Source organism: Scyliorhinus torazame, chromosome 5 (assembly GCF_047496885.1).
Source record: "Scyliorhinus torazame isolate Kashiwa2021f chromosome 5, sScyTor2.1, whole genome shotgun sequence".
Classification (NCBI taxonomy): domain Eukaryota; kingdom Metazoa; phylum Chordata; class Chondrichthyes; order Carcharhiniformes; family Scyliorhinidae; genus Scyliorhinus; species Scyliorhinus torazame.
Genome location: NC_092711.1, coordinates 167,106,338 through 167,133,868, shown reverse-complemented (window position 1 = coordinate 167,133,868; position 27,531 = coordinate 167,106,338). Strand labels below are relative to the sequence as shown.

General features: G+C 45.9%; 1 protein-coding gene and 1 long non-coding RNA gene across 2 annotated transcripts in view; one reads left to right on the top strand and one right to left on the bottom strand.

The window, feature by feature from the left end:
* The window catches only part of LOC140420523 (uncharacterized), a 106,311-nt gene extending 86,298 nt beyond the window's left edge, over positions 1-20,013 (top strand). Inside the window, exon 6 of the mRNA XM_072504525.1 lies at positions 18,727-20,013. Coding sequence (XP_072360626.1) covers positions 18,727-19,309 — 583 coding nt within the window. The 3' untranslated portion in view covers positions 19,310-20,013. The remainder of the gene's footprint in view (positions 1-18,726) is intronic.
* On the bottom strand, positions 293-11,675 carry LOC140420524 (uncharacterized). Its single transcript, XR_011946424.1, has 3 exons — positions 11,256-11,675; positions 10,692-10,931; positions 293-7,746 (listed from the first exon to the last, which is right to left on the bottom strand). It is a non-coding gene; the product is annotated as an uncharacterized lncRNA (long non-coding RNA).
* Positions 20,014-27,531: the final 7,518 nt, after the last annotated feature.

Here is a 27,531-nt window from a genome sequence, read left to right as displayed (position 1 = left end):
ACTGAACCTGGCCCCATCCATTTGCAGAATCTCCACCTCCTGGTGACATCTTTCCTCTCTACCCCGGTGTCATTGCTCAATTTAACTTTCATATATTTGATCTCTTCATCTAACTCATTGATGTAGATTGTAAATATTTGAGGAACCAGCACTGATCCCGGTGTCACTCCACCAGTTACAGCTTGACAATCAGAAAGGGATCTATTTATCCCTACTCTCTGCTTCCTGTTAGCTAACAAATCCTTTATCCGTGTAAATATGTTACCACGCCCCCCCCCCCCCCCCCCCCCGCTCCATGTCATCTTATCTTGTGCAGTAACCTTTGATGTGACACCTTATCAAATGCTTTCTGGAATTTGAAGTCCGCCACATCTACCGGTTCCCCTTTATCCACCTTGAATGTTATTGCATGAAAAAACTCTAACAGATTAGTTATACACAATTTCCCTTTCACAAAGCCATGTTGGCTCTGCCTGATCACATTATGATTTTCTAAGTATCCTACTGTAACCTCCTTAATAATGGATTCTCAGACTTTCCCTATCACAAAGTCAAACAATTATAGGCCAGTTAGTCTTATGTAGTGGTGGGCAAATTACTCGAATCAATCTTGAGAGATAGGATTGACTGTCACATAGAAAGGCATGGACTAGTCAAGGATAGTCAGCATGGATTAGTTAAAGGAATGTCCTGCCTCACAAATTTGATTGAATTCTTTGAGCAAGTGACAAACAAGAAAGGTAGATGAAGGTAGTGCAGTGGATGTGGTGTGCATGGATTTTAGCAAGGCGTTTGACAAAGTCCCAATTGGCAGATTGGTCAAGAAAGTGAAAGCCCATGGGATATAGAGCAATGTGGCAAACTGGATAAAAAGTTGGCTTAGTAACAAGAAACAAACGGTAATGGTCAATGGCTTCCCTTGCAATTAGAAAGTTGTTTCAAGTGGTGTACCACACGGTTCGGTTTTAGGACTCTTACTGTTTGTGTTATAGATTAACGATTTGGACGTGAACATGCACGATTGGGAAATGTGCAGTCGACACAAAGATTGGCCGAGTGGTGGACTGTGTCGAGGATAGATACAATCTCCAGAATGATATAGATGAATTGGTGGAGTGGGTGATAAAGTGGCAGATGGAATTTAACACAGAGATGTGTGAGGTCATGCATTTAGAGAGGTCAAACAGTTGTAGGGAGTACACAATAAAAGTGAATATACGAAGAGGGGTGGATGAAGTGAGAGATCTTGGTGTACAAGTACACATATTGTTGGGCCTAGAAAAGTGTAGCTACGGGGTGAGATTGGCTAGTTTGGGGTTATTTTCTTTGGAACAACGAAGGCTGATGGATGACTTTATTGAGGCGGGAGAGACAGAGTGGACAGGTTAAAATTGTTTCCCATGGTGGAGAATTCTAGAACCAGGGGACATAGATTCAAGATAAGAAGCAGAAAGTGTAGAGGGAACATGAGGAAGAACTTTTTTTATGCAGAGGGTAGTTAGTAGGAATCTGGAATTCGCTGCGCGAGTTAGTGGAGGAGGCAGAGACCCTAAACTGTTAGTACCTGGCCCTGCACCTTAAGTGCTCTGAGCTACAGGGCTATGGACCGAGTGCAGGAAGGTGGGATTAGAAAGGGCACCTGGGCGTCCTCGGGCTGGCACGGACAAGATGGGTTGAATGGCCTTCTGTGCTGTAACATTTCTATGAGGGGTTATTGGGTTAGGGGGATAAGGAGAAAGTGAGGCCTTAAGTGGGTCTGTGCAGACTCGATGGGCCGAATGGCCTCCTTCTGCACTGTATGTTCTATGATTCTATGACACACATGTTAGGCTAACTGGCCTATGGTTTCCTGCTTTCTCCTCCCTTCTTTCCTGAACAAAAGTGTTACATTCTCTATTTTCCAATCACTGGGACCCTTCCAGAATCTGAGGAATTTTGGGAGATTACAACCAATGCATCTACTCTCTGTGCCACCACTATTTTTAAAACCCTAGGATACAAGTCATCTGGCCCTGGGGCTTGTCAGCCTTTGGGTCCAATAGTTTCCTTGGAACTTTTCTCAGTGATTGTTCGATGTTCATCCTTCTCTATCGCCTCTTGGTTTTCAATTACCTTTCTGAATTTTTTTAAGGCTTCTACCATGAAGATAGACACAAAATACCTGTTTAAAGCCACCTCCATTTTGTTGTTTTCCACTATCAATTCCCCAGACTCACTCTCGAGAGGACAAATGCCAGCTTTAGTTACTCTTTTCCTCTTCAAATTGTTCCGATCAGGATGGGAGGAGTGTGAGTAGTATCTCGCCCCACAACCAGGTTGTACCATTCACCTAAAGCTTCAATTTACTCACCAAAATGGCCAACGGTTCAACTTCTCTTCCAATCTCCCCAAAAAGGTCTTTACCAAGGCTTCTTTCAATAGACTACTGTTTATTATTAAAGTACTTTTAACAAGTTACAAGCATTGATAAATGCACGGTTGTAATTAAGAAGTAAAACTATCAATGTCTTCCTGAAGAATTCCTCTAGTACACACATAGACAAACAAACAACAAACAAATAAAGTCTCGCTTCAGAGGGTGTTACAAAACAAAGGATAAAGTTTGCAGGGTCTTCAGGCTGTTGACCTGGGGTTTCCCGTGTAAAGCTGGTCCAGGTGGATAAATCTGGGATTTATCACCAACTGGTCCCAGCTTTGCAGGTTTAAATGCAGACCAGTCACACTGAGAGTTCTCTGACTGCAGGGTGAGAGCCACACACAATTTTAGACAAGGCAGAGAGAGAGAGCCAGCAAACATAGCCTTCCTTCCTCAGCTTGTTCCCCAATGAGACTGCCTTCACAACCAGCAGGTTGACGACTGGTCTTTTTTTTCTCTCTCATGTGATTTCCAGCGAGTCCTTTCCAGTCCCCCCCCCCCATCAATTAAAGCGATTGAAGTTCAAAACCTTCATCCAGATCTTTACAGAATAATACAGTGCAGAAGAGGCTCTTCGGCCCATCAGAGTCTGCACCGAAGCATGAAAGACACCTGACCTGCCTCCCCAATCCCATTTGCCAGCACCTGGTCCTTGAATGTTAGAACATGCCAAGTATTCATCCAGATACTTTTTAAAGGCTGTGAGGCAACCCGCCTCTCCTACCCTCCCTGGCAGTGAATTCCAAACTGTCAGCACCCTCTGGGTAAAAATGTTTTTCCTCAAATCCCCCTAAGCCTCTTGCCCCTCACCTTGAACTTCTGTCCCCTCGTAGCTGACCTTTGAACTAAAGGGAACAGCTGCTGTCCACCCTGAATCCACCCTGTCCATGCCACTCATAATTTTGTCCACCTTGATCAGGTCATAGAATCCCTACAGTGCAGAAGGAGGCCATTCAGTCCATCGTGTCTGCACCGGCCCTCTGAAAGAGCACCTTATCTCGGCCCAATTCCCCACCTCGAGGCAATTTAGCATGGCCAATCCATCTAACCTGCACATCTTCGGACTGTGGGAGAAAACTGGAGCACACGAGGGAAACCCATGCAGACACAGGGAGAACATGCAAACTCCACACAGACAGTCGAACCCAGGTCTCTGGCGCTGTGTGGCAACGGTGCTAACCACTGTGCAATCATGCTGCCCTTCAGTCTTTTCTGCTCCAACGAAAACAACCCAAGCCTATCCAACCTCTGTTCACAACTTAAAATGTTCCATCCCAGGCAACATCCTGGTGAATCTCCTCTGCACCCCTCCAGTACATAAGAACTAGGAGTAGGCCATCTGGCCCCTCGAGCCTGATCCACCATTCAATGAGATCATGGCTGATCTTTTGTGGACTCAGCTCCACTTTCCGGTACACCACATTCTTCCTATAATGTGGTGACCAGAATTGTACACAGTACTCCAGCTGTGGTCTCACCAAACTTCTACATGACTCCAACATGACCTCCCTGCTTTTGTAATCTATGCCCCAATTAATAAAAGCGAGTGTCCCATATGCCTCTTTTCACCACCCTATTAACCTGCCCTTCTGCCTTCAGAAATCTATGGACAGCACGCCAATGTTCCCTTGTTCCTCGGAACTTCCCACTGTCAGGCCATTCAGTGAATACTTCCCAGTCAAATTTCAACTTCCAAAGTGTATCACCTCACACTTCAGGGTTCAATTCCATCTCCTTTTTTCTGCCCACTTGACCATCCCGTCTGGATCTTCCTGCAACCCAAGACACTCACCTCACTGTTAACCAACCGGCCAATCTTTGTGTCATCTGCAAACCTACTGATCGTACCCCCCACATCGTCATCTATGTTGTTTATATAAATGATGAACAATAGGGGACCCGGCACAGATCCCTGTGGGACACCACTGGACACTGCCTTCCAGTCACTAAAGCAGCCGTCTGTCATCACCCTTGGTCTCCTACAGCCAAGTCAATTTTGAATCCACCGTATCAAGTTACCCTATATCCCATGTGCATTTGTCTTCGTAATATGTTTCCCATGTGGGACCTTATCAAAGGCTTTGTAGAAATCCATATAAAATGAAATGAAAATCGCTTATTGTCACAAGTAGGCTTCAATGAAGTTACTGTGAAAAGCCCCTAGTCGCCACATTTCGGTGCCTGTTCGGGGAGGCTGTTACGGGAATTGAACCATGCTGCTGGCCTGCCTTGGTCTAAATCCAGCGATTTAGCCCTTTGCTAAACAGCCCCTTAAACAGCATCAACTGCACTACCCTCATCTACACACTTGGTCACATGCTCAAAAAATTCAATCAAAATTGTTAGGCATGATCTCCCTCTGACAAAGTCATACTGACTAATCCTGATCAATCGTTGCCTCTCCAAGTGGAAATAGATTCTCTCATTCAGAATTTTTGCCAACAGTTTCTCTGCCACTGACGTGAGACTCGCTGCTCTGTAGTTCCCTGGCTTATCTCTACAACCTTTCTTAAATAGTGGGACCATATTAGCTATTCTCCAGTCCTCTGTGGCCAGAGAGCAGTTAAAAATTTGGGGCAGAGTCCCTGCAATCTCCTCCCTTCCCTCCCACAGCATCCAGGGACATACATCATCTGCATATGGAGATTTGTCCACTTTTAAGCCTGCCAACACCTCCAATACCTTGTCATTCCCTATTTGCTCAAGAACCTCACAGTCTCTCTCCCCGAGTTCCACATCTACCTCCTCATTCTCTTGGGTGAAGACAGATGTGAAGAATTCGTTCAACATCCTGCCAATGTCCTCTGGCTCCACCCACAGATTCCCCCTGGTCCCGAATGGGCCCGACTCTTTCCCCGGTTATTGATATACTTGGAGAACATCTTGGGATTTTCCCTACTTTTACCAGCCAGAACTTTCTCATATCCCTTCTTTGCTCTCCTAATTGCTTTCTTAAACTCCATCCTGCACTTTCTATACTCCACTAATACCTTTGTTGATTGCTCCCCTTGTACTTGCTAAAAGACTCTCTTTTCCTTCTCATCTTATCCTGAATGTCTCTGGCCATCCATGGTTCTCTGTGCTTGTTATTCCTTCCTATTACCCTCGAGGGAACATGTTGGGCCTATACCCTCCCCATTTCCTTTTTGAATGACCCCAGTGCTCTTCTGTAGATTTTCCCACAAGTAACTCTTGCCCTTCCATGGTCTTATTTTACTAAAATCCGCTCTCTCCCAATACACAACCTTTTTTTGCAACTTGTCCATTTTATTTTGTACCATGTTGTGGTCGCTATCACTAAAATGCTCCCCCACCAACACATCAACCACCTGCTGGCTTCATTCCCCAGAATTAGGTCCAGCTCTGCACCATCCCTTGTTGGACCCTCTACATATTGAGCTAAAAGGTTCTCCTGCATACATTTTCAGAACTCTACTCCATCTGCTTGTTAGGTGAATTGGACATTCTGAATTCTCTCTCCATGTACCTGAACAGGCGCCAGAAGGTGGCGACTCGGGGATTTTCACAGTAACGTCATTGCAGTGTTAATGTAAGCCTACTTGTGACATTAATAAAGATTATTATCTAAACTCTTTAACATGATGACTATTGATGACTATTCCAATTAATGTTGGGAAAGTTGAAATCACCTTAGATAATTACCCTATTATTATTATTACACACCGCCATGAATTGCGTACATATTTGCTCCTCAATTTCCCGCTGACTATCTGGGGGTCTACAATAAACACCCAGCAATGTGACTGTCCTTTTCCTCAAGTACTATGGACGAGACTGTTTGTTGGCAGTTCCAAGCTGAAGTTCTGAATTCCCAACTGTAAAATCATGCCACATCTGATTCGATCTATTTATATATTCGAGCTAGTTTACCCTCAGACTCTATTTCCTTCCTACCTCTTTATTATATTTTTTTTCATTTTTTGCTGCTTCTTAAAATCGGTCCCACCTTTGACCGAACACAAACCTTTTCAGATTTGTGCAGCACTTTCAGTTTAATCCTTTACTTCCTTCTTTAATAATAATCTCTATTAGTGTCACAAGTAGGCTTACATTAACACTGCAATGAAGTTACGGTGAAAAGCCCCTAGTCGCCACATTCCGGCACCTGTTCAGGTCACGGAGGGAGAATTCAGAATGTCCAATTCACCTAACAAGCACATCTTTCGGGACTTGTGGGAGGAAACCGGAGCACCCGGAGGAAACCCACACAGACACGGGGAGAGTGTGCACACATTGATGATGCATCCTTCCCAAAGAGACAAATTTATTTATATTAGATCTGCCTGTAGGGGTAGGAAAAACATTATTTACTTTGCATGATAAAATAAATGTCCTTCCATCAGCTTTTGTGGATTATTTCAGTGGAAATGTGCTCTCCCAGGCTCAATGATCATCAGCCCACTGGAAGCAAAGTCATGGCCAATCCAGCAGAAAGAAACCCTCCCACCCTCCCACTGCACCAAGTGTCAGAATCAACACGGTTCAGTCCTGGGTGTGATTAACAGCAGCAATAACAGCAGAATCCAACCCCTGTCATCACTTGTGAACTCGCTGGTGTCTCAGCAGGTCTGATGACTGACTGAATCCTTTCCCACACACTGAGCAGGTGAAGGGCCTCTCTCCAGTGTGAACTCGCTGGTGTACTCGCAGTGTGGATAACTGAGTAAATCCCTTCCCACAGTCAGAGCAGGTGAACAGCCTCTCCCCAGTGTGAACTCTCTGGTGTGTCTGCAGGCTGGATAACCGAGTGAATTCCTTCCCACACTGAGAGCAGGTGAATTGCTTCTCCCCAGTGTGAACTCGCTGGTGTCTCTGCAGGCTGGATAACTGAATGAATCCCTTTCCACACTGAGAGCAGGTGAACGGCCTCTCCCCACTGTGAATGCGTCGATGAGCTTCGAGCTTTGATGGGGCCCTGAATCCCTTCCCACAGTCCCCACATTTCCACGGTTTCTCCATGTTTTGGGTCTCCTCGTGTCTCTCCAGGTCGGACAATCAGTTTAAACAGAACACGTGTACGGTCTCTCCCCGCTGTGAATGGTGAGATGTTTTTTCAGGCTGTGTAATTGGTTAAAGCTCTTTCCACAGTCAGTGCTCTGGAACACTCTCACTCGGGCGTGTGTGTCTCGATGCTTTTCCAGTCACACTGATGGTTAAATCTTTGGAAGCTGACAAATCAGGGAAACATTTCTCTTTCCAGATTCAAAGGCCGATGATATTCAGGACCTCATGAACCGAGTGACTCGGTCAGATCTTGATGTGATGTTTGGTTTGAGATTTCTTTCTGTAAATCCTCACTGTTGAATATCCTGGACAAGGAGTTTACAAAAGACATCACTGTCAGTGCAGGATAGAAATTCAAAACAGACAATTCTAGTTTCTCTGGAACATTCTTTCCTCTCTCATTCCCCACAAGCTGTAAATCTCCATCCCACACACTCCCTCCATTCTCACTCTGCTGTATCTAATATTCACCCTCCCAATTCTCCTGAAGGTGCTGATTCAGGCTGATTGACAGATCCATGCTCACTGCTTCCTATCAGATCTCCGGTGGCTGTATGTTGGAGAAGGTCACACACTACGTCGCACCATCAGGATGGTTGGTTTTTTTCGTCCTTTTTGCCCAATTCCCGGGGAATTTATGTGAACAAACTTGGGTCAAGCTGAAGGTCCAGTGAACCCGTCGACAAAATCATGCTGAAAATTTTTAAAAGTCTGATGGGAAGGAAGTTACGAGAGGAAACCCTTCGACGGATTTGGTGAGTCCGTGTGGCTCACCAGGAGGGAGGTTGGTGGAATTGACTCCAGTGGGTGCAGCCGTTCCTATCACGAGGGATATGCTGGTGGGGGTACTGGCCTCGGAGTTTGAGAAACAGGTTGGGAAGTTCTTTGAGAAACAAGGGCAAGCTCTGCCAGCATCTCTAATGGAAAGAATCCTTTTACTTGCGGGATCGCAGGAGGGTAACACGTCTGGAATCTATGGGCGGATCCTTTCAGAAGAAGTAAGCTCAGTGGATGGAGTGAAAGTGAAGTGGGAGGAGGATGTGGGGCCTGTAGGAGATGATGGGGTGTGGAGTGAAGTACTTGACAGGGTGAACTCCACGTCCTCGTGTGCGAGACTGGGCTTGGTCCAGCTCAAGGTAGTGTTTAGGGGACACCTAACCAAGGCGAGGATGAGCAGTTTTTTCCTGGATGTGGACAATAGGTGTGAGCGGTGTTCCAGAGGTCCGGCCGGCCAACCACACACACATGTCCTGGTCCTGTCCCAAACTAGTGAGCTTTCAGGTCTCCTTCTTTAGTACCATGTCGGCGATTATCAATATCGAACTGGAGCCCTGCCCTTTGGTTGCCATATTTGGGGTGTCGGACTTGCTGGGGCTGCAGACGGGGGAGCGGAGGCAGATGTCCTTGCCTTCCCCTCGTTGATCACCCAGAGGTGAGTCCTGCTCAGTGGAGGTCTCCAACCCCACCAAGTGCCCCAGCATGGTGTGGGGATCTAATGGAATTTTTATACTGAAAAGGTTAAATACACCGTGAGGGGATCAGTCCAGAGTTTTACTCAAGGTAGTGGCCTTCTATTACTTACTTCAAGGAACTGGTCACTCTCAGTTGCTGTGGCGGGAGGGGGGGGGGGGGGGGCGGAGATTGGGTGGTGGGGGGGTGTTTTGAACAAGTTGTCTTGTGTCGGATTGTGTTTTGTTTCTTTTTTTCTTGGTGGATGTTTTGGGGTTTTATAAAAATTTGTATGTTCTATAAGAATTTGTAAAACTGAAAAACTTTATTTTTAAAGCAAAGATGATGAATAATTTCTAAAGGAAATTGGATGGGCAATGCAGGGTCACAGAATGGGACCCACTCAACACTGACAGAATTGCTCAACAGAGTGGGCATCGACTTGAAACGTCCAATGGACTCCTCGTCTTCTGATATAAATCTGACTGGAAATATATAACGTAGCTACAGGACTATATTACAAAACCAGAATAATCAATGTACTTTATTCCAGAACAATCAATAATATATCTAATCTGTGCAATAAAACAACACCAGACAGCTCTCTGTCCTCATAGAATCAGAGTTTTACAGCAGAACAAGAAGCCCTCCAGCCCATCATTTCAGCATCAGCTATCTAGTACCTATCTATTCTCATCCCATTTCCCACCACTTGGTCCACAGCCTTGTATGCTTTGGCCGATCAAATGCTCCCTGCTCTTATATTCTATACCTCAGCCAATAGAAGCATGAATCCCATAACCCGATGGATTGAATGGCCTAATTCTGCTCCTCTGACCTATACTCTTATATCCCCTCATGACCACCTTATCTACCTGTCCTGCTGTCTTCAGGGACCTATGGACATGCACACCAAGGTCCCTCTGGTCCTCTGTACTTCCTAGGGTCTGACCATTCATTGTATATTCTCTTGCCTTGTTAATCCTCCCAAAATTCATGACCTCACACTTTTCAGAGTTAAATTCCATTTGCCACTGTTCTGTCCATCTAACCAGTCCGTCCACATCATCCTGTAATCTAAGGCTTTCCTCCTCACTATTTCCCACACCACCAATTTCTGTGTCCTCTGCAAACGTACTTACTTCCTACATTCACACCCGATCATTAATGTACACTACAAACAACAAGGGACCCAGTACTGATCCCATCGGAATATCACTGGACACAGACTTCCAGTGACAAAGACAATCTTCGACCATCACCCTCTGCCTCCTGCCAGAAAGCCAATTTTGGATTCAATTTGACAAATTGCCCTGTATCCCCAGGGCTTTTATCTTCCTGACTAGTCTTCTGTGTCAGGCTTTATCAAAAGGCTCACAGAAGTCCACTTAAACTGCATTAACTGTACAGCCTTCATCACCTAGTCACCTCCTCAAAAAATTCAGATCAAATTTGAAAGACCCGATCTCCCCCTGACAAAACCATGTTGACTATCCTTGATCAATTCTGCCCCAGAGTTTTTTTCCAATAGTTAACGACCACTGATGTCAGACCAAAATCCAAATCGAAACAAAATCCTACCAACTCTCCTGGCCTGAGACAATTCACACCTCTTTAACCTGTGATTCTCCCTCTCCCCAGTTGTTCCGTCTGGACCTGCAGACTTAATTACCTGCAAAAACTTGTATTCAAAGCATTGTATTGCAGCTTAGACTTTGTCTATATATATGTTTCTGGAACCCACCTCTTCGTTCACCTGAGGAAGGAGCAGTGCTCCGAAAGCTAGTGATTTGAAACAAACCTGTTGGACTTTAACCTGGTATTGTAAGACTTCTTACTGTGCTCACCCCAGTCCAACGCCGGCATCTCCACACACTGAAGTTAGACTCACTGGTCTGTAATTTCCTGGTATTTTCTTACTTCTCTTGAATAATGGTACTACATTATCTGTCCTCCTGTCCTCTAGCTCCGCTCCTGTGACCAGAGAAGATTTGAAATTGTCAGATCCTCTTCAATCTCCTCCCTTGCTTCCCACGGAGGCCTGGGGATTTAAATAAGTCAACAATTGAAGGTCAGGGGTGACACGGTGACAATGGATCGCATTGCTGCCTCACAGCGCTGAGGTCCCAGGTTTGATCCTGGCCTCAGGTCACTGTACATGTGGGGTTTGCACATTCTCCCCATGTCTGCGTGGGTCTCACCCCCACAGCCCAAAGATATGCAGGGTAGGTGAATTGGCCATGCCAAATTGCCCCTTAATTGGAATAAAGAAATAATTGGATACTTTAATTTTTTTTTTTTTAAAAAGCAATTGAAGGTCAGAATTTGAAAAGAAATGGAAAGGGGAGAAAAGAAAGTGTTTTACTCCCAGATGTTGGAGACAGGAGGAAGTTTCAGTCTGTATGAAGATCGATATTCACTCAGACAGAGGAGCAGCAGCTTTGCTGGGCAGACCAGTGGAGGAACCTCCGTGCAGCCATTGACACAAAGACACTGATCTGCTGCAGGCCCAGCGTATTTCCGTTCCTCCCCAGGTTTCCATTGTTCCTGTAGCCAATAGGGGGTGGATTCGGGCCCCACGTGGGGGTGGGCGGGGCTTTCACCGCCGGACGCACTGAGCTCATTTCCAATCTGCAGCATTTTGTTTGTCCCAAACTGACTGCGAACGCCCCTCCATTCCTGTGACGTCACAATGCAATCCTGTACGAATCACTGAATAGAAATCACTCTGAAGCTCAAAATGTCACTTCCGTCCTTTAGACGTCACAGTGGATCACTTGTCCAATAGGAATAACTGTGAGGCTCAAAATGTCACTTCCGCATTGTGACGTCACGGGGAGCCTTGCCGCAATCAGCCAATAGGAATCAGTCTGCTCCATAGAATGAGGACCGGAACAGGAAGAAGCACACGGGAAGTTAAAACAAGCATTGACTTCTGCCCCCGGCCTCGGTCCACCAGACCTGAGAAAGCCGACCTACATACATTGCAGGAACGAAGGTGAGTTCCATGCCGCAGTAGTGACCGAAGTCCATGTGGACAGGCGAAGACCAGTGGCATATTACTCAACAAGACGGGCTTGTCTCGCTGCGTGGCAGTTCTGGACTGCGCAGCATGGGCGGTCAGGGTCAGCGAACCTACAGTAATGAACGGAGATATCATTTTACACACCAGGCATACCATTGTAGAAATGTTGAACAACAGTAAGCTCAGATCAGTCTCAAACCTACAACAGGCCCACTGGGAAACAGTGTTAATTCCTAATGATGTGGAGATGCCGGTGTTGGACTGGGGTGGGCACAGTAAGAAGTCTTACAACCCCTGGTTAAAGTCCAACTAGCTTTCGGAGCTCAGCTCCTTCCTCGGGTGAAAGTTCACCTTCAGCTGAGGAAAATTCAGCTCCTTCACCTGAGGAAGGAGCTGTGTTCCGAAAGCTGGTGATTTGAAACAAATCTGTTGGACTTTAACCTGATGTTGTAAGACTACTTACTTAATTCCTAATGATAGATCAGTGGTCATCATAAAGGACACCGGGGAAAACCCTGCAGAAGGAATCATATACACAGGAGAGTTCTATGTATACTCTGAGATAGATGAGGAGGTAAGTGGTATGATAGTAGAAGAAGACCCTCTAGAAACCCCAGAACTCACCTGGATGCAGATGGAATGAGAAAATATGTCAATGGTCCCCACGAACCGGATGGGCATTAGTAGATGACAAATTAAGAAAAGTCCTCTCGGGAAGGCTGGAAGAAGCACTGTCAGCAGAGGTGGCTGAATTGATGGTTTTCACTCCGGCCCTGATCATGGCCAAGGGGAAGACGGTGAACATATACACAGATAGTAGGTATGCCTTCAGGGTCGTGCACAACTATATGATGGCATGGGAAAGGAGAGGCGTTGTCACTTCTGGAGGAGATAGGATAAAACAACAACAATGTATAGAAGCCTTATTGGAAGCCACAAAGTTACCGTGACAGGTAGCAGTGATAAACATTAAGGCCCACCAGAAGACAGAGACACCCCAACAAAAAAGTAATGAAGCAACAGACAAGGCGGCCCAAATTGCCCTGGAACACGACATTCCCGTCATAAGTGCCCAGGTAGAAGATGTCAGTGTTGAATAATTACACAAAGACATATCAAGGGAAGAAAAGGAGGAATGGGATAAAAAAAGGAGGGAAGCCAGATAAGAAAGGGATCTTGAGGAAGAATGGAAGGGTAATTGCCCCTGCCTGCCTCAGGCAGACCCTCCTTGAATTACACCATAGTATGGACCAGGCAGGAAGAGAGGCCATGATACACTTACTGGAAAGGAATGGTGGTGGCCAGGAATGGGGAGAGATATAGCTAAGCACTGTCAGAGATGCATCCCATGTGAGCAGTACAACCCGGGGCGCCCCGTAAAGATCTGGGTGGCACATCAGCCGAGACCAAAGGGACCCTGGGAGAATCTCCAAATTGACTTTACTGGATCACAACCCCCGAGCCAGGGAGAACGATACTGCCTAGTAATAATTAACCAATTTACCAGATGGGTGGAGGCATTCCAAACCCGCGACTGCACAGCCACAACCGTGGCATGAATATTAGACAAGGATGTGATTCCTCGCTGGGGGATACCCTTGCAACTAGATTCGGACCAAGGAACACACTTTACTGGAACAGTAATGAAGAAAACATGTGAGTCGATGGGGATTGAACAAAAATTCCACATCCCTGACCATCCCCAAAGCTCAGGAATGGTAGAGCAGATGAATAGGACCCTAAAAACTGCCCTGACAAAGGCTCTAGGGGAGAATCGGCAGCAATGGGTAGATGTGCTGCTCATTGTCCTAATGAAGTTAAGAGCGAGCCCAAACCGAACAACTGGATTATCATCCTATGAGGTGACGACGGGATGAGCTATGCAACTGTGCAGGGGATAATAACGGGGAGAAGAAATAGTCCGATAAGGGACAGGACGCGTAGATACATATTAGAGCTCAGTAATCAGTTAAAGGAAATGCGGCAGCCAGTGTGGACTGGGCAGGAGACAAAGGAGAAAAATCTGGACTTATTTTGGACTGCATTCCCTGATGTCCCTACAGCAGAGACAAAGGTGATGGTAAAGCCTGGGTTTGCCCCCGATGGACAGGACCGCATCAAGTCCTGATCAGTGGGGATACCTGTGTATGTGTGAACATAAAGGGTATAGGACGATGGAAACATTGGGCACAATTAAAAGTATACCGAGAGTAAAAATATGTATTTATGTTCAAATCAGGTAACTCCACACAACCAAAATTCCGAAAAACTGCAGAAGACCCATGATGTTTGCTGTAAGAATGATAATATGTGTGATGGTAGTAACCGGGAGTAGACTCCCAACGCAGGATTAACGGGACTTGCATGTAAATACCTACTTGTACATGTCATGTTTATATGCGAAAGGCATAGATGTCTCTAGCTGTTGGGTGTGTGCCCATGTGCCAACCCATGCAAAAGGGGGATTACCCCTGAGATCAGTGCCCTTTAATATAACGGAGGTGGCAGCGTGAATAATTAAGCAGAACGAGATGCGGGGGAAATCGATGGACGATATCGCGGGGATAGATATATACGCCATACAGCTAGAACAATGGAAGAAGGCAGGGTACCATCTCAGGTGTGTTCACCGGGTTTTACCAACCCCGGTATAATTTCACCCAAGCTCCACCATGGTTCGCAATCACTGATATGAGGTGGACTAATGAGGTGTTATGTCTGCAAAGAACCCCAACGGGATGGCCCAGGGTGATTAGCGTGGGACACAGCACATGCCGATGGACATATGACATCTCCAAGGGATATGCATAGCTGAAAGAGTTGCCCAATAACACATACCCAGGGGCAAGAGAGTGGATCTGGGTAGTGACAATGGGAACTAATCCGATGCGATACACAGCATATAACGGTACATTATAATGTCCACTTTATTTGTGGACACAAAGCTTACCCATGGCTCCCAGTAAGTCGACAGGATCCTGCTACTTAGGATATGTTGTTCCCTATGTACACCACATACGGACCCTGAGAGAGAACCCAGGCCTTACAGAAAAGAGATAACCGAGACACAGCGATACTTTGGAATTTTACTCCCCCCCCCCCCCCCCCCCAACCCCACCATCACCACCATAGGAGTGGCCTTTGCCATAAAAGAACTACGAAAGGTCGCTAACATTCTGGAAGAAGTGGCAAACGATACTACCGAGGCACTGATCGAGATGAGCACCGAAATGGTAGCAATAAGGACAGTGACACTGCAAAACCGAATGGCCCTAAATTACCTCCTGCTTAGTGAGGGTGGAACTTGTACCAGAATTGGCTCCGAATGTTGTACCTATATTCCTGACAGCTCGGAGAACATCACTAACCTTGCGGATCATATCCACCAGGAGGTTAAAAAGTTACATGAATCACCGGGGAATGGATGGTTAGATTGGTTACTGGGAGGATCCTGGTGATCATACCTGACACATGGGCGAGTCATAATCCTTGTAATATGTTGTTTAATTATTGGATGTTTTAATACTTGCTGTAAAGTCATGGTGGCTCAGATGATGCCTGTTGCTAGCACAGTGACAGACGATGAGACTGGAACATTGAACCCTTTGATATGTGCACCTGGCAACAACAAAGATGACAGAAATATCGAACAATGTGTGGAGGACTTCATGTGAAGGGTAGTTGATGAGCTACAGGTAAGGTGTAGATACGGAACATCTCTGAAGCCGCATGCCCCAAAGGCCGTATAATACACACCCTGTCACCTTCGAATGTATGAACACTGAATTCTGCTGAACACAAACTTTGATGAAAACAAGTGTCCCCTGACCAGGTGCATCCTGTGTATGTAACTGACCCATTGCTCCACAACCACAGGAGCGAGTGACCAAACTCAAAATAGCAACCAAAAGAGGAAGAGGCCCTCTTTGTGCATCACTACCTGAGACACCATGACCAATATGTAATCACAAATGTAAAGAGCTGATTGGAACAATGTAACCTGTTGTTGAAAACTCACCACTATTCTTAGAAGTCCCCCTTTTCCAAAAAGGGCCGACATTCTAAATAGTGAACAGGGATTCGGTGGGTGCTATTCAGGTCAAACTATATTTTCAAGTTATCCCCCGGTATAACCCATACCTTCACTGAAGATTTCATTTACTTACCACTTAGTAGTATCGATCCTGGGTCCCGCATTGTAAAGTAAGTTAAAGTAGACTTTGGAATAAACACTATTTCAGGTTAAAACTTTTAAGTTATTTTATTATTATATATTTTTTCTTTTAAAAGATGCAATCACTGTCTTTACAGAAAAGTAAAAAGATCTTGCTTCTGGATCCTTCTGGTTGGTTGAAGGGACCTTCAGGCCCAACTTGACAATCAATCTTTTTAAAATCTGGTCTTCTTTAGATGTATTCGCTGGTTAGCTCGGTTGCTATGTCCTATCTTTCCCATGTACCGAGCTGTGAGAGCTGGCTGTCTCTGAGCTGACTCTGCCTCCTCTTTAAATTCTAGTCTTCCTTGGATGTATTAGCTGTTTTAGCTCAGCTACCTTGCTTTGCCCCATGACCGAGCTGACTGTAAGCTGACTCTGCTTGCTTCTCTTGTCCCTTCTCTCTCTCTCTCTCTCTCCCTCTGGTTCTTGTAGTTCCTGCTCTGGTCTCTGGGTTTATATATTTTTCAAGCAGTTATTAAGTTTTTATGTCTTTATTGTAAAGTAACTTTTATTTCACTTGGATTGTAAAAGGTACCTTTAATCTGAATTTTCTAACACACGACTAAGTATTCATTTTGGGCATGGCCTCAGCCCTCAGATCTGATTACATCGTCTTTTGTGATGTTCAAAGTTCCTTTGTGATGTTCAAAGTTCCTTTGTGATATTCAAAATGCTTTGATTGCAAGAGGGGTGTGAATCTTGGTCCCTGTCATTTCTATAGTTTTATTTTCCAATTGTGGCCCCAGCTCATAATTTTCACTTTGATTTTAGCTTTAAATTATGTTTCTCGTAGACTGATAGTCTCCAATTTTCTTTAATTTACCTGATATTAGCAAAATTTCACACCTAGTATTGTCACCAAATTCAACTGAATCTCATCCTTTCCTTTCCAGCTGCTTACTAAGATAGTTAATTTCAATGAAGGTGTGAAACATTGCTTTTAGCTGTATGCTAAAAATCCACTTGGTTATAACTTGAAAGGTTTACATTTATCACCTCATCCATGCTTTTCCAGGTGCTTACAAAAATCCTGTCTGTTTGCTAAGTCTGTTTGGAAGAAGGAATCTGCATTTTATAATCCTGCTCTTTGCAGCTGCTATTAACCATTTGTGGGATCTTTCCCTGCATCCTCTCATGTTTCTTAAATCCGGTATTGCCAGACTTCCATGTTTCAAATGACACATCTTTCCACATTATCAATTACAAACCTAATGTGTAAGGACCTGATTGGAGAAATGTGATCTGAATGTGTTAATCGGGGAATCGATTGGCTACATGTAAATGAGTACACAAACTAATTCCGCTTTTTGAAACTGTATATTAAACCAGCGTAAGCCCTGGCTCGAACGGGAAGATGTTTCCACGGGGTCTGGGACTCTTCTCCCAGAGCTCTGTAACAATACATTGCTTCTCTTGCTCACCAGAAAGGTCTATTCGTGAATATTTTCACCCAACAGATTTCCAGTCATAACGTCGTCGTGGCACAGAAGGACAACTCGAGTTGATGTCGACCAATTCTGTCAGTCTGGAGTGGGTCCCATTCTGTAACCCTGCAGCATCCATCCAATTTCAGTTAGAAATTATTGATCAGCTCTGCTTGAGGACCCTCACTGGCAGCAAGTTCAAGATCGTGATCAATCACAGCCCCCTGTATCTTAACCATCTGAAACAATCCTGAACATTAAACACAATTTTAGTCCAGTTACATATTTCCGTTAGGCTGGCAGCCTGCTCAAATATTTTCAGATGTCTGTGTCCTGGACAGGAAGTAGTGAGCATGGATCTGTCAATCAGCCTGAATCAGCACCTTCAGGAGAATTGGGAGGGTGAATATTAGACACAGCAGAGTGAGAATGGAGGGAGAGTGTGTGGGATGGAGATTTACACCTTTTGGGGAATGAGAGGGGAAAGAATATTCCAGAGAAACTAGAATTGTCTGTTCTGAATTTCTAGCATGTACTGACAGTGATGACATTTGTAAATTCCTTTACAGGATATTAGAAGAGGAAGAATTCCAGACAGCAATCTCAAACCAAACCTCACGTCTCCATCTGACTGAGTCACTCAATTCACCGGGACTTGAATATCATCGGCCTTTGAATCGAGAAGGATAAAGGTTTATCTTCTTTCTGCTTCAGAAGGTTTTAAACATAAGCGTGACTGGACCATGGAGAAACGGTGGCAATGTGGGGACTGCGGGAAGGGATTCAGATTCCCATCTGTACTGGAAACTCATCGGCGCAGTCACACTGGAGAGAGGCCTTTCACCTGCTCCACACGTGGGAAGGGATTTGCGCTGTTATCCAACCTGCACACTCACCAGTCAGTCCACGTCAGGGAGAAGCCATTCACCTGCTCCATGTGTGGGAAGGGATTTGCTCTGTTATCCAACCTACACAGGCACCAGCCAGTCCACGACACGGAGAGGCTATTCACCTGCTCCACGTGTGGAAAGGGGTTCAGTTATTCATCCCAACTGCTGACACACCAACAAATTCACACTGAGGAGAGACCGTTTAGCTGCTCTCACTGCACAAAGAGGTTTCGAACCTCAGCCTATTTGCTGACGCACCAGCGAATTCACACTGGGGAGAGGCCATTCACCTGCTCTGATTGTGGGACAGGATTCACTCGGTTATCCAACCTGCAGGCACATCAGCGAGTTCACACTGGGGAGAGGCCATTCACCTGCTCTCAGTGTGGGACAGCATTCACTCAGTTATCCCACCTACAGGTACACCAGCGAATTCACACTGGGGAGAAACCGTTCACCTGCAGTGTGTGTGGAAAGGAATTCATTCAGTTACACAACCTGCAGGCACACCAGCGAGTTCACACTGGGGAGAGGCCATTCACCTGCTCTCAGTGTGGGATAGGATTCACTCAGTTATCCCACCTACAGGTACACCAACAAATTCACACCGGGGAGAGGCCGTTCCCCTGCACTGTGTGTGGAAAGGAATTCACTAAGTTACCCAATCTGCAGGCACACCAGCGAGTTCACACTGGGAAGAGGCCATTCACCTGCTCGGTCTGTGGGAAGGGATTCGCTCAGTTAGCCACTTTGCAGGCACACCAGTGTCTTCATACCGGGGAGAGGCCATTCACCTGCACCGTGTGTGAGAAAGGATTCACTCGGTCAACATACCTGGTGAGGCACCAGCAAGTTCATGAGTGATGACAGGGGTTGGATTCTGCTGTAAGCACATCAGCGCCTATACTTCCTCAGGCAACTAAGGAAATTCGGCACTTCCACATTGACTCTTACCAACTTTAACAGATGTACTATAGAAAGCATCTTATCTGATTGCATCACAGCCTGGCCTGGCAACTGCTCGGTCCAAGACTGCAAGAAACTTCAGAGAGTCGTGAACACCGCCCAGTCCATCACACAAACCCGCCTCCCATCCATTGACTGTCAACACCTCCCGCTGCCTTGGGAATCCTTGTAAATTTCTGTCTCGACGTGTATATACAAATTTTGTAAATGTTATGTTGTTTTTTGCATTTGTGACTCGGGCTGGTATGGATGGGTTCTTCCCTGAGGTTGAGGACAGATGTGAGAGGTACAGGAGGGGACCTGTCAATCATGTTCACATGTTTTGGGTGTGCCCGAAGTTGGGGGATTCTGGCCATTGATTTCCGAGGTGGGGCTTTCTGGTGTTTCGGATCTGCCAGAGCTGCTGGAGGGGAAGTGGGTCTTCACCACTATGATTGCCCGGCGGCGAATCTCACTGGGTTGGAGGTCGGTCGCCCCACCGAAGGTATCGGCATGGTTGGGGGATTTGGCGGAATTGGAGAAGGGTTCTCCGAGGGTGAAGAGGGTTCTGCGTAGGACGGAGGGTCTTTCTGTCTCTATTTAAGGATATGTTTGTTGCCCGGTGGGGGAGGGGAGGGGGGGGGGGGGTGTCAGTTGGGAAAAGGATGTTGGGGTAGTTTAGGGAGAAAAAGGGGGAAAATGAGAAACTGTTTGAAAGCCAACGGTATTTGGTTGTTGTTTGTTTGTATAATTGATTGTATTTGGTATAAAATACATACATTAAAAACACAAACTATAAGTCTAATGATCTTCTCCATTGTTGGTGAAAAAACCCATCTGGTTTACTAATGCCCTTTCGGGAAGGAAATCTGCCTCCTTACCTGGTCTGGACTACATGTGACTCCAGATCCACAACAATGTGGTTGACTCTGAAATGGCCCAGCCATAAAGCTGTAAGAATCTGCAAGGATGTTTATTCCATAGAATGGAATTCTACAGTACAGAAGGGGGCCAATCGGCCCATCGAGTCTGCACCAACCGTACCCAGAGCAGCTACCTCAGTCTATTCCTCCGCCATATCCCCATAACCTCACTTAACCTGTATATCTTTGGACTGTGGGAGGACTCCAGAGCGATGGAGGAAACCCATGCAAACACGGGGAGAATGTGCAAACGCCACACAGACAGTCACCCAAGGCTGGAATTGAATCCGGGTTCCTGGCACTGTGAGGCAGGAGTGTTATTAAGAATGAAACCGGACTATTTGCATGCCAAACATCAAAAGCAGCAATCAACAGACAGAGCTAAACAATCCAACAACCAATGGATCAGATCTGAGCTCTGCAGTCCTGCAAGTAACTTTGAGCCACACAAATGGCAGGCAATGACCACCTCCCTCATGAGAATCTAACCACCCCATTTACCCCACTAGCAACATCTTGGGGGTTACCATTGACCAGAAACTGAACTGGACTAGCCATAAAAATACTGTGGCTACAAGAATGGGTCAGAGGCTGGGAATCCTGTTGTGAGTCACTCACCTCCTAACTCCTGAAAGCCTATCCATTATCCAGAGGTCAGGAGTGTGATGGATCACTCTCCAGTTACCTGGATGAGTGCATCTCCAAAATTAGAGAATCACACACACTTCATGTGTCAAAAATAAAATCTCATCTCTCTCTCTGGCTCCTTTGCCAATTACATTGGAGGGACTCACTTTCTGATAAAAGAGTCTGTCAGGGATGGCACAGTGGTGCAGTGGTTAGCACCACTGCCTCATGGCGCTGAGGCCCCGGGTTCGATCCCAGCCCCAGGTCACTGACCGTGTGGAGTTTGCACATTCTCCCCGTGTCTGCGTGGGTCTCACCCCCACAACCCAAAGATGTGCAGGATTGATGGATTGGCTCTGCTAAATTGCCCCTTAATTGGATAAAACATAATTCGCTACTCTAAATTTATTTTTAATAAGAGCCTGTCAACCCCTCTCACCCACTTTCCCGCAAGTGCATCAATCTAATCATGAAAAGTCCGAAAAATCAACATTTTTATAATAAATATTAATTAATGAAACAAACAAGATGATAAAGACAGAATGACTTGAGGATCAAAGACAACCAGAGTAAAAGGATGTTCACAATGTTCAGGATCCAAATTGTTTCTCTTTGTACCCTGTTCCCATGACTCCTTGCTTTGGACATGAGAACTGAACCCTGTGGGTCACGATACCATAATCCCCCCACCCCCCCCCACCCCCCCCAACATCGTGCCAAACCTCATGCCCTGATTGGTAGAGCCCCATTTCCAGTCCATCCTCCAGCACCTTCCTGTCTCTCTGTTGGTGAGGTGCCCATGGTAATGTGATAGGAGGATGTATTCGATCAATGATCAATAGGGAGTGTGTGGGGAACAGTGATTTATAGTTTGAGAGGGAAAAGTATGTTCTCTGATGACTAGAATTGTCGGTTCTGGATTTCTACCCTTTACTTACAACGATGTCCTTTGTAATCACCTTTCCCAGGCGATGAGCAGAGAGGCTTTGCAGACAGGAAACACAAATCAAACATCCTTATTCTGAGCTGTGTCAGAGAAGGAATCATGGAATTTACAGTGCAGAAGGAGGCCATTTGGCCCATCGAGTCTGCACTGGCTCTTGGAAGGAGACCCTACTTAAGCCCATGCCTCCACCCTACCCCCGTAACCCAGTAACCCCAGCTAATCTTTTTTGGACACTAAGGGAAATTTATCACGACCAATCCACCTAACCTGCACATCTTTGGACTGTGGGAGGAAACTGGAGCACCCGATGGAAACCCACGCAGACATGGGGAGAACGTGCAGGCTCCACACTGACAGTGACCCAAGCCGGGAATTGAACCTGGAGCTGTGAAGTGACTGTGCTAACCACTGTGCTACCGTCCTTTTAGATTGTACACTAGACCAGTCAGTAACAAAAATAAGTACTGAAATCGAGTTCAGACAGAGATCTGCATGAACTGACACCACTTTGTTCACAGATTAACAGAGTAATCACTGTGCTTGAATCAATGTTATTCACTTTTGGAATTGAATGAAGGGTCAGATTAACTATATCACCGCCAGTATCAGATAGGTATGTTTAATACAGAACAGGGTTAAACCCAGTGTCCAATATTAGAGGTCTCTGTGGCTGTTGGATGCCTGATTTCACTGTACAGCTGACAAGCCCACAGCTTCAATGAACTGGTCTACCCAGGGTTTGTTTCTAAACCCTCATCACAACATATTACCTGGTTAGCTATTTATATATGGTCATCATGGTCAGACAGATAACACAAAGCTCAACCAGAAACTATGGTTCTTCTTTCTACTGATTCCAGCTCCTACAGGGAGTGACGGCATATCCAGTCCTCCGCTCTGTTACTGGGCTGTCATTGACATGGGCAATAGAGAGACAGAAGTTGCCTGAGGCTTAATGGGAAGTTGAAACTTGTAGCTCTAAATCAACTGTTTAAGATTTCTGAAAAGATAAGTAACTTTAAATAAATTCTAAACCCAGTGAACAAATTAAAGAGTCATAAGGCAAAAACTTCAAGTTTTATATCTTTTACTGCAAAAAACTAGAAGCAACAATGGATAAACAGTATTTTTATTAGGAATGTATCCCTCAAACAATAAATAGACTTTGCCCTTTTACTTTTTTTTAAATTTTAGAGTACCCAATTTATTTTTTCCAATTAAGGGGAAATTTAGCATTACCAGTTCACATACCCTGCACATCTTTGGGTTGTGGGGGTGAAACCCACGCAAACACGGGGAGAATGTGCAAACTCCATACGGACAGTAACCCAGAGCCGGGATCGAACCTGGGACCTCGGCAGCACTAACCACTGTGCCACCGGGCTGCCACTTTGCCCCTTTACTTTAATATGGTAATGCCGGCATTGGACTGGGGTGAGCACAGTATGAAGTCTTACAACACCAGGTTAAAGTCCAACAGGTTTGTTTCGAATCACTAGCTTTCGGACCACAGCTCCTTCCTCCGGTGAATGAAGAGGTGGGTTCCAGAAACATATACATAGACAAAGTCAATGATACAAGACGTTACTTTTGAATGCGAGTCTTTGCAGGTAATTAATCTTTACAGGTCCAGAGCAGACGGAGTGACTGGAGAGAGGGATAATCACAGGTTAAAGAGGTGTGAATTGTCTCAAGCCAGGACAATTGGTAGAATTTCGCAAGCCCAGGCCAGATGGTGGTGGTGGTGGTGGGGGGTGGGTGGGGGTGGGGGGGGGGGGGGGTGGGGGGTGAATGTAATGCAACATGAATCCAAGGTCCCGGTCAAGGCCGTACTCGTGTGTGCGGAACTTGGCTATAAGTTTCTGCTTGGCATTGTCGCGCATCCTGAAGGATGCCTTGGAGAGGATACTCCCACTTAATAACAATAATCTTTATTTTTGTCACAAGTAGGCTTGCGTTAACACCGCAATGGCGGCACAGTGGTTAGCACTGCCGCCTCATGGCACCGAGGTACCAGGTTCGATCCTGGATCTGGGTCACTGTCCATGCAGAGTTTGCACATTCTCCCCGTGTTTGCATGGGTTTCGCCCCCACAACCCAAAGATATGCAGGCCATGCTAAATTACCCTTTAATTGGAAAAAATGAATTGGGTACTTAAAATTTTTTTTTAAACCACGGCAATGAAGTTACAAGTCACATCATTCTGGCGCCTGTTAGGGTACACTGAAGGAGAATTCAGAATGTTCAATTCACCTAACAGCACGTCTTTCAGGCATTCCAGAACGAGAGGTTCTTAGGATAAGAACTTTAGGATAAGGATAAGTCTTAGGATAAGATGGCCGGCATGGTAGCACAGTGGATAGCACAGTTGCTTCACATCTCCAAGGTCCCAGGTTCGAATCCGGCTTGGGTCACTGGCTGTGTGGAGTCTGCATGTTCTCCCCGTGTCTTTGTAGGTTTTGTACGGGTGCTCCAGTTTCCTCCCACAGTCCAAAGATGTGCAGGTTAGGTGGATTGGCCATGATAAAACGTAGATTGGCCATGATAAATTCCCCTTAGTGTCCAAAAAGGTTAGGTGGGTTGATTGGGTTACGGGGATGGGGTGGAGGCGTGGGCTGGGCTGGGGTGCTCTTTCCAGGGGCTGGTGCCGATTCGATGGGCTGAATGTCCTCCTTCTGCACTGTAAATTCTATGATTCCACCGGGTGCTTCAGTTTCCTCCCACAAGCCCCGAAAGACGTGCTGTTAGATAATTTGGACATTCTGAATTCTCCGTGTGTGCTCGAAAAGGAAGTTGGACTTTTCAGAGTAACTTCATTGCAGTGTTAATGTAAGCCTATTTGTGACAATAAAGATTATTTTTAAAAAGAGGGAGGAAAATCTGAAGAGTTGAGGAGAAGCTGCTTCTCCCAAAGGGCTGTGAATGTGTGGAATTCACTACCCCAGAGTGCGGTGGAGCTGGGACAGTGAGTAAATTTAGGAAGGAGTTAGATTTTTCATCGGGTTGAATGGCCTAATTCTGCTCCTATATTTTATGACCTTATGAAAGGGGAGACATTGATTTGCTCCCAGATGTTGCCCAGAGGAGGACGTTTTAGTCTGAAACTCATTGTCCAACCTCCACATTGTGACATCACAAAGGAGCTCGTCCTCTAAATCAATAAGTCCGCTCCGAGGTGACGTCACTGCCCAGCGCGCAGACGAGGGAGCCCCGCCCCACCCAGAGCCCCGCCCCACCCATTGTTCCCCTTCCCCCACATATCCTCGAGACAAGGTTTCCAGGCAACCGGCTGACAGTTCCGGCCGTCGGTGATCCACCCCTCCTCTAACCCGGGACTGCGCATGTCTAAGGGAAGGGGACGCTGCGCATGTGCAGGAGAGCTCACTTCCGCTGACCTTACTGCTGAGGTGTTGACCAATAGGAAGATTGGAGGACCGGAAAGATTCTGCTCCTCCACCAATCAGAGCTCCCCCATTGTCTCAATGCGGAAGCTGGACATGGAGGTTTCTGCCGAGCAAGCTCCGCCAACCCTGGGTGAGCTTGAGCTGCACACAGACTGAACCTTCCTCCTGTCTGCAACATCTGTGAGTAAAACACTTTCTTTTCTCCCTCTTACCATTTATTGTCTCATTCTGACCTTCAATTGGTGACTTGCAGCAACTGAAGGGAAAGGAAGTGAATCCAGGGAGGGTGCAGACTCTGGAGAGCTTGGTGGTCTCTCTCTCTCTGGCTGTCTGAAAGACATTGACATCCTTTGCTCCCTCGGCTTGACACATTTATTTGTCTGGCGAAAATGATGGTCTGTTTCCTAATGTTCACATTTAAAGGGCTGGTTTCCCCAGGAGATGGCTGACATTAAAGGGAACAGTAAACAGGACAATCAAACCCAACCAATTACTTCCCTGTTGGAATACTCTCCACCAACAGCAAAGTGATGGAAGGAGTCATTAACAGCGTTATCAAGTGGTACTTGCTCAGCAAAACCTGCTCACGGACGCTCAGTTTGGGTCCAACCAGGGTCACTCAGCTCCTGACCTCATTACAGCCTTGGTTCAAATATGGACAAAAGAGCTGAATGCCAGAGGTGAGGTGAGAGTGACTGCCCTTGGTATCAAGGCAGCATTTGACTGACTATGGCATCAAAGAGCCCCACCTAAACTGAAGTTAATGGGAATCGGGGAAAACTCTCCGGTGGTTGGAGTCATACCTGGCACAAAGGAAGATGGTTGTGGTGGTTGGAGGTCAATCATCTCTGCTCCAGGTGTTCCTCAGGGCACACTCCATCTTTAGCTGCTTCATCAATGACCTCCCTTTCATCATAAGATGAGAAGTGGGTTTGTGGATGACTGCACAATGTTCAGCACCATTCGTGACTCCTCAGATAATGAAGCAGTCCATGTCCAAATGCAGCATGTCCTGCACAGTGTCCAGATGTTGGCTGATAAGTGGCAAGTTCCATTTGTGCTGCACCAAGTGCCAGACAATGACCATCTCCTTCAGTGGTATTAGCATCGCTGAATCCTCCACAACCAACATCCTGAGGGTTACCATTGATTAGAAACTGAACTGGACTAGCCATATTAATATGGTCACCACCAGGGCAGGCCAAAGACTACAGTGAGTTACGCACCTCCTGACCCCCAAAGCCAGTCCACCATATACCAGGCACATGTCAGGCGTGTAATAGAATAATCACCACTTGCCTCGTTGAGTGCAGCTCCAACAACACTCAAGATGCTGCTCTACACCATCCAGAACAAAGCAGCCTGCTTGACTGCTCCCCATTCCGAACCACCAACGAACAGTGGCAGCCATGTATACCATCTACAATGTGCACTGCAGTAACTCACCAAGGTTCCTCCGACAGCACCTTCCAAACCCATGACCACTACTATCTAGAAGGACAAGAGCAGCAGATACCTGGGAACCCCACTACCTGGAGGTTCACCTCCAAGTCACTCACCAGACAGACTTGGAAATATATCGCCCTTCCTTCATTGTTGCTGGGGCGACATCCTGGAACTCCTTCCCTGACAGCACAGGGGATGTACCTACAACTCAAGGACTGCAGCGGTTTAAGAAGGCAACTCATCACCACCTTATGAAGGGCAACTGGAGATGGGCAATAAATGCTGGCCTCATCATCGACATCCACACCCCGTAAATGAATTTTTAAAATGTTTATATCGGACAGAGATATATCTAGTGTTATATGGAATGTATTAGATATATTATTGATGGTTCTGTAACAAAATACATGTATTATTATTTCTAGTTTTGTAATATAGTACTGTACCTACATTATATATTTCCAGTCATACAATCATTGCAGCACTGACAGAATCCATTTGGGAACTCAAGTCAATGCTGACGCTCTGTACAGCAATCCAGTCAATCCCATTCCCCCTCGATATCCCTGTTCACCTGAAAGCTTATTTTCTTCATATTTTATTTTGAATTATTGATCATCTCGACTTCCACAATCCTTGTGGGCAGTGGGTTCCTGATCATGCCCACTCCATGACTAAATCAAATTCTTCCTCAGAATCACCCCATCTCTAATCAGTAAATATACTTAAATGGAGAGTCTCTACTCTTGTACAGGTTGTTTGTGAGTTTAGATTTGTTGATCAGCATCAGTCAG